Source organism: Mustelus asterias, chromosome 10, assembly GCF_964213995.1.
Source record: "Mustelus asterias chromosome 10, sMusAst1.hap1.1, whole genome shotgun sequence".
Taxonomy (NCBI): Eukaryota; Metazoa; Chordata; class Chondrichthyes; order Carcharhiniformes; family Triakidae; genus Mustelus; species Mustelus asterias.
Genome location: NC_135810.1, coordinates 74,105,881 through 74,119,004, shown reverse-complemented (window position 1 = coordinate 74,119,004; position 13,124 = coordinate 74,105,881). Strand labels below are relative to the sequence as shown.

Sequence of the window (13,124 nt, the reverse complement as noted above, 5' to 3'; positions counted from 1 at the left end):
GCCCTGATGGGTGCTCCATGGCTGACGTAGCAGCGTTGGCAGTCCCAGCAATGACATTCTGGCCCCCCCTCCCTCCGCTTGATTGTCGGGGTCTGCCTGCCTGCCTATCTGGATGTGGAGATGCCGGCGTTGGACTGGGATAAACACAGTAAGGAGTCTAACAACACCAGGTTAAAGTCCAACAGGTTTATTTGGTAGCAAACACCACTAGCTTTCGACATGAGGACGGCCTCAACCGGGATCTTGAGTTCATGTCACACTACCTTTCAGTTACATTTGGCTTAAAAATCGGAGGTTTTTTTTCAAAACAGGAAGTAGGCCCAGGAGCAGCCTCGGGAAGGTTTAAAAAGGGCTTACCTTGGATGTTTCAGCCTCATTGTTCCACAGGAGCAGGCTGAGGGTAAGAGAGATTGTGTCTGCATTTTATTTATTTATTTATTTTTCAGTTACATTTGGCTTAAAAATCGGAGGTTTTTTTCAAAACAGGAAGTAGGCCCAGGAGCAGCCTGGGGAGGTTTTTTGGAGGGTTTAAAAGCAGGCCGCACTTTTGAGCGGGCAACGTCTGGAGCGGGCAGTGGAGTGAGCAGGGAGCAGAGTGTGAGCTGTAAGGGCTTTGGCTCACAGGGCTTTGGCGAAGGTGAGGAAGGTTGTTTGTTTTTCTTCTGTTACACCCCCTTTTTTGTTTTATCTCCCAAAAACTAAAAAGGACATGGCTGGTATGAGTGGGAGGCCAGTATACTGCATTCGGTGTGGGATGTGGGAGTTCCTGGAGACAACTTGCCTCCCGGAAGTCCATATCTGTGGCAGATGCGTGGAACTGCAACTCCTGAAGGATCGTGTAAGGGAGCTGGAGCTGAGGCTCGATGAACTCAGTTTAGTTAGGGAAAATGAGAGATTAATAGATAAAAGTTATAGTCAGGTAGTGACACCAGGGTGTCGGAAGGAAGACACGTGGGTCGCAGTTAGGAGGGGTAATAGTCAGAAGGGTGATGTGCCAGAAAGTACCCCAGTGGCAGTCTCCCATAAAAGAAAGGGATGGGCAACAGATGGGAGAAGGGAAGGGAGTGAGCAGTCTGTGGAGGGATCCCCTGTGGTTGTCCCCCTCCAAAATAGGTATATTGTTTTGGATTCTGTGGAAGGGGATGACCCTCCAGGGGTAAGTCACGAGGACCAGATCGCCTCGACGGAGACCGGCTCAGGGGTCCGGAAGGGAAAGAAGGGGTTTAGAAGAGCGATAGTTGTGGGGGACGCAATGGTTAGAGGCACGGACAGGCGGTTCTGTGGGAGTGAACGAGAATCCAGGATGGTAGTCTGCCTCCCTGGTGCCGGGGTACTGGATGTCTCCGAGAGGGTAGGAAGCATATTTAAAAAGGAAGGTAGTCAAACGGATGTGATTATACACATTTGTGAAAATGATGTAGGTAGGAAGAGCAGGGGGGTCATACGAGAGAAATTCAGGGAGTTGGGTGCTAGGCTAAAAAGTAAGGCCTCCAGGGTAGCAATCTCTGGACTGCTCTCGGTGTCTAGTGCAAGTGAGGCTCGGAACAGGGAGATTCTCCAGTTGAACGCGTGGCTAAAGGACTGGTGCAAGAGGGAGGGTTTTAAATTCATAGATAACTGGGAAATCTTCAAGTCAGGATGGCAACTGTACAGAAAGGATGGGTTACACCTTAACTGGAAGGGAGCAAATATCCTGGCTGGGAGTTTTGCTAGAGTGTTTTGGCAGGATTTAAACTAGTGTGGCAGGGGGGTGGGGAACAAAACAGTAGGTCAGTAAATATTGAGGCTGGGGTTGAGCTGGGGGCCAGGGCAAGGCTAGCTAAGAAGAGGAGCACTCTGGAGGAGGATGACCTGAGTGGGCCTGGAGGTCTGGAGTGCATCTGCTTCAATGCGAGGAGCGTAATGGGTAAAACAGACGAACTTAGGGCCTTAATGCTTATGCGGAATTTGGATGTGATTGCGGTGACGGAAACTTGGTTAAAAGAAGGACAGGACTGGCAGCTGAATATTCCGGGGTATAAGTGTTTTAGGCGAGACAGAGGAGGGGCTAAAAAAGGTGGGGGAGTGGTGATATTAGTTAAGGAGCATATTACTGCGGTGCAGAGGGTAGACAACTTAGAGGGGTCATGTACTGAGTCGCTGTGGGTGGAACTCAGAAACAGGAAGGGTGCAGTCACTATGCTGGGGGTGTACTACAGACCACCCAACAGCCCACGGGAAGTGGAGGAAAGGATATGTCAGGAGATTCTGGATAGGTGCAGAAAAAATAGGGTTGTTGTAGTGGGGGACTTTAATTTCCCTGGCACAGACTGGAAAGTGCTTAGAGCTGGGGGTCCGGACGGGGAGGAATTTGTAAAATGCGTACTGGAAGGTTCTTTGGAACAGTATGTAGATAGCCCGACTAGAGAGGGGGCTATACTGGACCTAGTTCTGGGAAATGAGCCCGGTCAGGTCATCAAAGTTTCGGTAGGGGAACATGTGGCAAATAGTGACCACAACTCTGTTAACTTTAGGATAGTAATGGACAAGGATGAGTGCTGACCTACGGGCAGGGTGCTAAATTGGGGGAAGGCTAACTATAGCCGGATTAGGCAGGAATTGGTGGATGTTGATTGGGAAAGGATGTTCGAGGGTAAGTCCGCGTCTGGCATGTGGGAGTCTTTTAAGGAACTATTGATAAGGCTGCAGGATAGGCATGTGCCTGTAAAAAGGAAAGATAGGAAAGGTAGGATTCGAGAGCCGTGGATAACCAGGGAAATTAAGGATCTGATTAAAATGAAAAGGGAGGCGTACGTTAAGTCCAGGCAACAGAAAACAGATGGAGCTCTGGAGGAATGCAGAGAGAGTAGGAAAGAACTAAAACGGGGAGTTAGAAGGGCAAAAAGAGGTCACGAGATGTTCTTGGCAGGCAGGATTAAGGAGAATCCTAAGGCATTCTATTCATACGTTAGGAACAAAAGAGTTGTCAGGGAGAAAATCGGACCTCTCAGGGACAAAGGAGGGGAATTATGCTTAGAACCCAAGGGAATAGGGGAGATCCTAAATGAATACTTTGCATCGGTATTCACGAAGGAGAGGGGCGTGTTAACCGGGAGTGTCTCGGAGGGAGGTGTTGACCCGTTAGAGAAAATCTCCATTACAAGAGAGGAAGTGTTAGGTTTTTTAGGGAACATTAAAACTGACAAAACCCCAGGGCCTGATGGCATCTGTCCTCGACTGCTCAGGGAGACGAGAGATGAAATTGCTGGGCCTCTGACAGAAATCTTTGTCGCTTCTTTGGACACGGGTGAGGTCCCTGAGGATTGGAGGATAGCGAATGTGGTCCCGTTGTTTAAGAAGGGTAGCAGGGATAACCCAGGAAATTATAGGCCGGTGAGCTTGACGTCCGTGGTAGGGAAGTTGTTGGAGAGGATTCTTAGAGACAGGATGTATGTGCATTTAGAACGGAACAATCTCATTAGTGACAGACAGCATGGTTTTGTAAGAGGGAGGTCGTGCCTTACAAATTTGGTGGAGTTTTTTGAGGAAGTGACAAAAACGGTTGATGAAGGAAGGGCCGTGGATGTCGTCTATATGGATTTCAGTAAGGCATTTGACAAAGTCCCACATGGCAGGTTGGTTAAGAAGGTTAAGGCTCATGGGATACAAGGAGAAGTGGCTAGATGGGTGGAGAACTGGCTTGGCCATAGGAGACAGAGGGTAGTGGTCGAAGGGTCTTTTTCCGGCTGAAGGTCTGTGACCAGTGGTGTTCCGCAGGGCTCTGTACTGGGACCTCTGCTATTTGTGATATATATAGATGATTTGGAAGAAGGTGTAACTGGTGTAATCAGCAAGTTTGCGGATGACACGAAGATGGCTGGACTTGCAGATAGCGAAGAGCATTGTCAGGCAATACAGCAGGATATAGATAGGCTGGAAAATTGGGCGGAGAGGTGGCAGATGGAGTTTAATCCGGATAAATGCGAAGTGATGCATTTTGGAAGAAATAATGTAGGGAGGAGTTATACAATAAATGGCAGAGTCATCAGGAGTATAGAAACACAGAGGGACCTAGGTGTGCAAGTCCACAAATCCTTGAAGGTGGCAACACAGGTGGAGAAGGTGGTGAAGAAGGCATATGGTATGCTTGCCTTTATAGGATGGGGTATAGAGTATAAAAGCTGGAGTCTGATGATGCAGCTGTATAGAACACTGGTTAGGCCACATTTGGAGTACTGCGTCCAGTTCTGGTCGCCGCACTACCAGAAGGACGTGGAGGCGTTAGAGGGAGTGCAGAGAAGGTTTACCAGGATGTTGCCTGGTATGGAGGGTCTTAGCTATGAGGAGAGATTGGGTAAACTGGGGTTGTTCTCCCTGGAAAGACGGAGAATGAGGGGAGATCTAATAGAGGTGTACAAGATTATGAAGGGGAAAGATAGGGTGAACGGTGGGAAGCTTTTTCCCAGATCAGAAGTGACGTTCACGAGGGTTCACGGGCTCAAGGTGAGAGGGGCGAAGTATAACTCAGATATTAGAGGGATGTTTTTTACACAGAGGGTGGTGGGGGCCTGGAATGCGCTGCCAAGTAGGGTGGTGGAGGCAGGCACGCTGACATCGTTTAAGACTTACCTGGATAGTCACATGAGCAGCCTGGGAATGGAGGGATACAAACGATTGTTCTAGTTGGACCAAGGAGCGGCACAGGCTTGGAGGGCCGAAGGGCCTGTTTCCTGTGCTGTACTGTTCTTTGTTCTTTGTTCTTTGTACCTGTAACTCCCACAACTTGCCTGGATTTGCAAAGTCTCACTGGCTGTCCTGTCTGGAGACAATACACATCTCTTTAACCTGTGCTAATGCTCCCTCCACTCACATTGTCTGTACCTTTAAGACTGGATTAGCTGTAAAGACTTGCATGCCAATCATTATTCTGTAAATTGAGTTTGTGTCTTATATGCCCTGTTTGCTGTTTATGAGCAGATCTCCCACTCACCTGACGAAGGAGCAGCGCTCCGAAAGCTAGCGGCATTTGCAACCAAATAAATCTGTTGGACTTTAACCTGGTGCTATTAGACTCCTTACTGTGCCTATCTGGACCCAGCTTCCCCCAACTTAATGCCTCTTAATTGGTTGCCGCTGCCAATATATCACCCTGGATCCCACTATCCTTTTGGCCCTGACCTTTCACACAGGGAAAAATTCAGCCCTTTTTATTGCCCACCTGAACCTATAGAAAATATCCTTTAGTGGTTCTGTGATTATATTATGTATTACTCCGTATCATGTGAGATTGCAGGGTTTTTTTAAATTGGGAATTGAGTTTCACTGGCTCGGCCAGCATTTATTGCCCATCCCTAGTTGTTCTTGGGAATGTGGTGGTGAGCTGATTTCTTGAACTACTGCACTCCCTGAGGTGGAGGTACACATTAATCTTTAGATTAATTATCCTAGCAGATTAGTAGGTCTATCCTGGTTAAAATTAATTTGAAAATTAAATATGATTTCGCTATATATTATTTGATTTTGCCAGTTTGTTAACCAAAACAACACCAATTAAGTCAGAGTGCACCTGTAATATTTGCAACTATCTCAGACTAGTATCATATGACCATTCGATCTTGCTGGCTAGCAAACACATTAGTACCTCTTCATAAAAACAGAAAATGCTGGAAATACTCAGCAGGTAATGGCAGCATCTGTGGAGAGAAACAGATAACATTTCAGATCTGTGACCTTCCATAAGCATTGAGAAATATGAGAGATGTAAATGATTTTGAGCAAGGGGTAACAGGGCGAGGATCGGCCAGTGATGGGGTGAAAGTCAGGAGAGATTGAAAGAGTTAGGGCACGATTTTCTCCCCCCCAAAAAAAGTGCCCAATGGGCGTGAAAACGGCAATCTGTGCAGCACAGAGGTCGTCAGGGGATTTACGCTGGTGGGGGAGTGAGGCCTTATCACACCCGAGAGGCAGGCAACAGAGTGCTCAGGGGGCCAGTATACTGGGAGATTGGTTGACATGCACAAACACCATCCCTTCCTCCCCACCACCACCCCCCCCCCCCCAACCCTCCCAGATATGCGGCCTCCCAGTTGTCAGGCCAGACCTCCCCCCGGCATCACCGGCTCAGACACCCAGCTCCACCTCCTCCCCCCTAACATTGCCAGCCCTGACCTCCACCCTCCACCGACATCGCTGGCCCCAAACACCACCCCCACCCGATGGCCAGCCCTGACCACCCCACCAGTGGCCAGCCTCCTGATGCCTCCGATCACCAGCCCATCATCAGCTACCACTGCCCCCCCATGCAGTGTTTCCCTCTTCCCTCCTCTCCTACCTTCCCCCACCCACTGGTCTGGCTTTGACCCTGTCTAGCCCCATCCCCTTGTCACTGCCTGGTGTCCACTGGACACTACCAGGGTGTCCAGTGGGCAGTGCCAGGCTGGCAGTGCCAAGGAGCACCCCCCCCCACCCCCAACCTCCCAAGGAGCCTCAATGTCCTCTGGTCTCACGCACAAAGCCATCATGCCTGGTCCCCATTGCTGTGGATCATACATGATCTCTGCTGGTGTGGATTTCCACTGTGGTGTCAGAAACTTTACTGAGCCTGGACGATTGTGTCCCGGGCTTGCTAAATAGGTGTAAATGCTGATTTCCATATTGTAATCAGTCTTGCGCTGTTCCACGGCACAAGGCTGATTACACCAAAGAAAAATGGCCCAGGAAGATGGTGACCGGCCGAACGCGATTCACGGTTTTCGTCTCCCACTGACATTTCCCAGCCCACTGCACTACTCGAGCAGCGCAGTGGATTGGGAAAATCGTGCCCTCAGTCTTCCAGGGACAAAGAAAATGGTGATGGGGGCAAGAAAAGAAACAAAAGATGTGCCTAGAACAAAAATGCTTGGAAAAAAGAACAAGCAAAGAAAATAATTTGATTCCTTTATTTTCTTTTTTTCTCCTTTTGTCAGTAGCATATCGGTTCTCGGCACATCTTTTGTTTCTTGTCTTGTCTTCATTCCCTTTGGCTCTGGAAGATTAACATTCTACCCTTCAATCTCTCTTGACTTCCAACATTTCACAGACCTTTTTATACTTGTCCCACCCACCCCTTGCTCAAAACTGATTGCATCGCTAATTTCTTTTGAGTTAAATGTTAAATGTTAACTGTTTCTCCACAGATGCTGCTGTAACCTACTTAGTATTTCCAGCATTTTCTGCTTTTATTTCAGATTTCCAATGTACCAGTATTCTGCTTTTTGGTGAGCATCTTTTAACTTCTGGAAAACAAACTTATTGTGGAAGGAACAGTTTTTTATCGAAATTAAACTTTTAAAAAATAAAGTAAAATTCAGACAGATCACGATCTCTCACTATTATATGCACTATTGGACAGGGTCTTTGAAGTGAAAAAAAGATGGGGGCAATCTTGAGCTCACACCCTCCGTCCATGAGAATGGCGGCAGGGGCTCAAGATTTGGTAAAAACTAAAATCGCGAATCTCATCAACGAGAAAATGATTTCCCATTTTCACCGCCCATTGCCGGCAACATAATCAGGGATGTGAACCTAATTGCAATACATTTACTACATTTTAATATCATTAAAGATCCCACTGCCATATATATCCCCTCGCTGTATTTTCAAACCTCACCAGTGTGACGTCACATCAATAAAGTTTACAACAGGTTCACCCAGACATGAACCCGCTGTGGGGATCCCTCCGGGGGTATAAAGATGAGGATAGCCCCTGGGAGAGAGGGACATGGCCAGGCATTGGCCTGGCACAGGTTGGCAATGTGCCAACCTGGCAGTGTCACCTTGTGCCGGGGAAGTGCCAGGGACGGACTCTCAAGGAAGCCTCATGGGGGGTGGCAGAACTCATTTATTTGTGGTGGTAGGGGGAGCAGTGGGGATGCCAGCATTGACTGTTGGGGATGGGAGTGTGTTGCTGGAAGGAAAGGGTCCAATGCTGGGGTTTGGAGTGTCTGATGCTGGCATTGACTGTTTGGGTGGGGAAGGGGTCAGATGCTGGTGATGTTTTGGGGGAAGGATGTCAGTGATGACTGGTGAGTGGTGTCGTGGGGTGAGGGGGGGGTACGATTCTGATGCCAGCATCATGGGCAGGGTGAAGGGGTCCAATGCTGGGGGATACCTCCTGAGAGACCTCCTCCATGGAGGTTATATTTTGCTCTTTAAACATGATGCCCCAATCTCAGTGCAGCCAGCTTTGCTGGTGTGTTTAGCCCCCACTCCTCAACATGATGCCGTCAAACACACCCACCTGTTTTTGTTTTTGACAAATGCCATAAGATCTGGAGAGAAAACCGGCCCAACATGCCGGTTTTCACTTTGCCATTTTTTTGGTAAGATTCCACTAGATGTGTCCTATAAACCATTAGGTCTAAAATCGCAGTGCTAGTTAAGACACAACAAAAAACACAACCAATCCACATACATAGGTTTAAGAATGGTTGCCAGGAATATGGTATTCTTAAAGGAAAGAGCAATCATTCACAATTAAATAATCTTTTGGTTGCACACTAACAGAGTGATATGACAAACAAATGAAATGTTTAAAATTAAATGTAAAGTCATAAATGCTCTTTTAGCAAAGAATTCTGCTCCTGCTTGAAATTTGAATGCTTTCTAGATTTTTGTTGTAAAGAACTTGATCTCCCTTAATTTAAACAAAAAAAAAAAATTATATATAATGATTCATAATGAATTTTATGATGGAATGTGGACTATTGGACAGCATGCTGGCACAGTGGTCAGCACTGCTGCCTCACAGCCCCTGGGACCTGGGTTCAATTCCAGCCTCAGGTGACTGTGTGGATTTTGCACATTCTTCCTGAGTCTGCATGGGTTTGATTTGATTTGATTTATTATTGTCACATGTATTAACATACAGTGAAAAGTATTGTTTCTTGCACGCGATACAGACAAAACATACCATTCATAGAGAAGAAAACGAGAGAGTGCAGAATGTAGTGTTACAGTCATAGCTCGGGTGTAGAGAAAGATAAATTTAATGCAAGATACGTCCACTCAAAAGTCTGACAGCAGCAGGGAAGAAGCTGTTCTTCAGTTGGTTGATACATGACCTCAGACTTTTGTATCTTTATCCCCAAGGAAGAAGGTGGAAGAGAGAATGTCCGGGGTGCATGGGGTCCTTAATTATGCTGGCTGCTTTGCTGAGACAGCGGGAAGTATAGACAGAGTCAATGGATGGGAGGCTGGTTTGAGTGATAGATTGGGTCACATTCACAATCTTTTGTAGTTCCTTGCAGTCTTGGGCAGAGCAGGAGCCATACTAAGCTGTGATACAACTAGAAAGAATGCTTTCTATGGTGCATCTGTAAATGTTGGTGAGAGTTGTAGCTGACGTGCCAAATTTCCTTAGTCTTCTGAGAAAATAGAGGCGTCGGTGGGCTTTCTTAACTATAGTGTCGGCATGGGGGAACTAGGACAGGTTGTTGGTGATATGGACACCTAAAAACTTGAAACTCTCGACCCTTTCTACTTCATCCCCGTTGATGTAGACAGGGGCATGTTCTCCTTTCCTGAAGTCGATGACAATCTCCTTCGTTTTTGTTGACATTGAGGGAGAGATTGTTGTTGCCACACCAGTTCACCAGATTCTCTATCTCATTCCTGTACTCTGTCTCGTCATTGTTTGAGATCTGACCCACTATGGCGCTGTCATCAGCAAACTTGAAAATTGAATTGGAGGGGAATTTGGCCACACCGTCATAGGTATATAAGGAGTGTAGTAGGGTTTCCTCTGGGTGCTCCTCCCACAGTCCAAAGACATGCAGATTAGGTGGATTGACCATGGTAAAATTACCCCTCAGTTTGTGTACGAGTGTGAGTCTGTGCCCTGCGATGTACTAATGTCCCATCCTGCGAGTACCCTGCCTAACTCCTGGTGTCTAATGGGATAGGCTCTGAATTGGAGTAAGCAGCTAAGTGAAAGTGAAGTGAATGTGAACAATTTCGCAAGATTCTGATACATTATAAGTCTCTTATTTTGGTATACAATAGGATCTTGGCACTTGGTGAATCTTCTCATTTCTGAGTACTTAACTCATGTGCTTCAGTCCTACATGGAAGAAGAAATGGAAAAGTCATTACCAGAAAGCATGGATCAACTTTCACATGATGCAATTCAGGAATCAGACTTAGATTCTGTTTTCAAAAAATATTCAGTGCCATCAGAATCTCTTACTGTAAAATCAGAACAAACGGGTGACAAAGACCTTAATCTGCAAAACATCACCATCAAACCTTTGGGCTTTAAGGTTGATACATTGACTGGCAACAAGGTAAGTTTGTCCTGGCGTCTAATTAATAATAATAGCCAAATTTTACTGTGAAAATAATTGTGAGGTGAACAGCACTCAACAATATTTATGTACAAGTTGGATAGCAGCTTCCAGCAAGCACACATGTACAGTCAAACAGGAAAATCTGGAAGTTGCAAAAACACCATTTCACTATCTGCCTCCCAGTAAATGGCATGGTATTCCTGTAATGATGGGGCCAAAACATGCCACAAAATGCTCGGCTTGCCCATGCCAATTAAAGTACCTTTACAACAACCTATATTTATACAACATCTTTACTGTAATAAAGCATTCCACGGCACTTCATAGGAACGTAATGAAGCAAAATTTGATGCTATGCCATATAATGTATTGTTAAGTCAAATAACTAGAAGTTTGTTCAAAAGAGGTAGGGTTTTAAAGGAGGAAGAGAGGTAGAGAGAAGTAGAGGTTTAGAGATGGAATTCCAGAGCTTAGAGCACAGGCAGCTGAAGGCATAGCACCAATGGGAGAACAATTACAATCAGGATTGTTCAAAAGGCCAGAGTTCGAGGAGTGTAAATATCTCAGCAGTTTAAGGCACTGGAGGTAATTAGAAATAGGGAGGGTCAAGGCAACGGAGGAATTGAAAACAATTATAAAAATTTTAAATCAAGTCATTGCTTAGCCAGGAGTTAATGAAGGTCAACGAGCATAGAAGTGATAGGTGAATAGGACTTTATGTAATAAGGACATGGGCAGCAGAATTTTGGATTGCAGAGGGTAGAATGTGAAAGGGTGGCCAAGAGTACATTAGCATTGTCAAGTACAAAGGTAACAAAGGCATGGATAAGGGTTTCAGCAACAGATTAACCAATGAGTCAGGAACAGCGTCGAGTGATGTTATGGGATGGAAATAGGTGGTTTTGGTGATAGCACAGATGTGTGTTTAGAAGCTCACCTCAAGGTCAAATGTGACATCAAATGTGTGGACAGTCTGGTTTAGCCAGTTGACAAGAAATCTGTTAACAGGGACTGTAGACAATGGCTTCATTCTTCCCAACATTTCTGCTCATCAAGGAGTCTGAAAGTTTAGCAACAGTGGAGAGATATCAGTTTAAACCTTCCCAGACATCACTAGCAAACCTCCCACCCTGAAATTGGTGCCCTCTAGTTCAGGTGCAATCCATCCTTCTTGTACAGGTCTCACCTTCCCCAGAAGACACCCCAGTGATCCATATATCTAAAACCCTTCATTCTACACCAACTCTTTAGCTACATGTTCAATTGAACTGTCTCCCTATTCCTCGCCTCACTAGCAATGTAATCCTGAGATTACTACCCTCGGAGTCCTGCTTTTTAGCTCCCTACTTAACTCTCTAAATTGTCTTTGCAGGACCTCTTCCCTCTTCCTGCCTTTGTCATTAGTGCTAACGTGGGCAATGAGATCTGTCTGTTTACCCTCACGTTTCAGGATGCCTTTTACCTGCTCAGAGACATCCAAGACCCTGGCACCAGGGAGGCAACACACCATCCTAGAGTCTCGTTCGCAGCCACAGAAATGCTAATCTGTGCCAAATATAGAATATCTACAGTGCAGAAGGAGGCCATTTGTTCCATCAAGCATGCACCGACAACAATCCCACCCAGGCCCTATCCCCGTTACCCCATGCATTTAACCATCTAGTCCCCTAACACTAAGGGGAAAGTTATCATGGTCAATCAACCTAACCTGCACATTTGGTGTGTGGGGAGGAAACTGGAGCACCCGAAGGAAACCCAGGCACATACGGGGAGAATGTGCAGACTCCATGCAGTCACCCAGGGCCAAAATTGAATCCGGGTCCCTGGCGCTCTAAGGCAGCAGCGCTAACCACTGTGCCAGCATGCCATTCGTGAGGTATCTTGTTGAATGCCTTCTGGAAGTCCAAATACAACACATCTACTGGTTCCCCTCTAACCACTCTGGTTGAGACTTCCTCAAAAAACTCCAATAAATTAGTCTGACATGATTTCCTTTCATGGAGCCATGCTCAGTCTGCTCGATTAGATTATGATTTTCCAAATGTGCTGCTATTACTTCCTTAATAATTGATTCCAGCATTTTCCAACAATAGATGTTAGACTAATTGGCCCATAGTTATCCATTTTTTGCCTCCCTCCCTCCCTTTTTGAATAGGAGTATCACATTGGTAGTTTTCCAATCCTCCGATACTTCTCAAGAATCCAAGGACTTTTGGAAAATTACAATCAATGCATCCACTATCTCTGTAGCTACTTATTTTAGGATCCTAGGATGCAAACCATCAGGGCCAGAGGACTTACCTGCCTTTAGCCCCATTAGCTTGTCTAATACTACTTCTCTAATGATAGTGATGGTAGTTAATTCCTCCCCCCTATTCTGTAGTATTATCCTCCCACCTCTCCTGCCCATACCTCATCCCCATGCACTCCTGACATGCTCATCCCTCTTTCTTCCCACTTAAACTATGAATTATTTCTTCCTGGCCCTCATGTTGACATTGTAAATAGGCACTCTCCTCAGGCACTGTCAAAACTGCTGTCACTAACTCCTCTTCAAAAGACTAACCCTCAATTTGATTTGATTTATTATTATCACGTATTGTTTACAGTGGAAAGTGTTGTTTCTTGCGCAAATACAGACAAAGCATACCGTTCATAGAGTACATAGGGGAGAAGGAAAGGAGAGGGTTCAGAATGTAGTGTTACAGTCATAACTAGGAGTAGAGAAAGATCAGTTTAATATATGGTAGGTCCATTCAAAAATGTAATGGCAGCAGGGAAGAAGCTGTTCTTCAGTCAGTTCTCAGGTATGAGATCTGA

At 46.0% G+C, this 13,124-nt stretch overlaps 1 protein-coding gene across 1 annotated transcript in view; it reads left to right on the top strand.

Annotated features, from left to right (window-relative positions):
* Positions 1–13,124, top strand: part of LOC144499453 (DNA-binding protein RFX8-like) — a 52,099-nt gene that overhangs the window by 31,511 nt on the left and 7,464 nt on the right. The window contains exon 9 of the mRNA XM_078221439.1: positions 10,021–10,301. Within this exon, the coding sequence (XP_078077565.1) occupies positions 10,021–10,301 (281 nt within the window). The remainder of the gene's footprint in view (positions 1–10,020; positions 10,302–13,124) is intronic.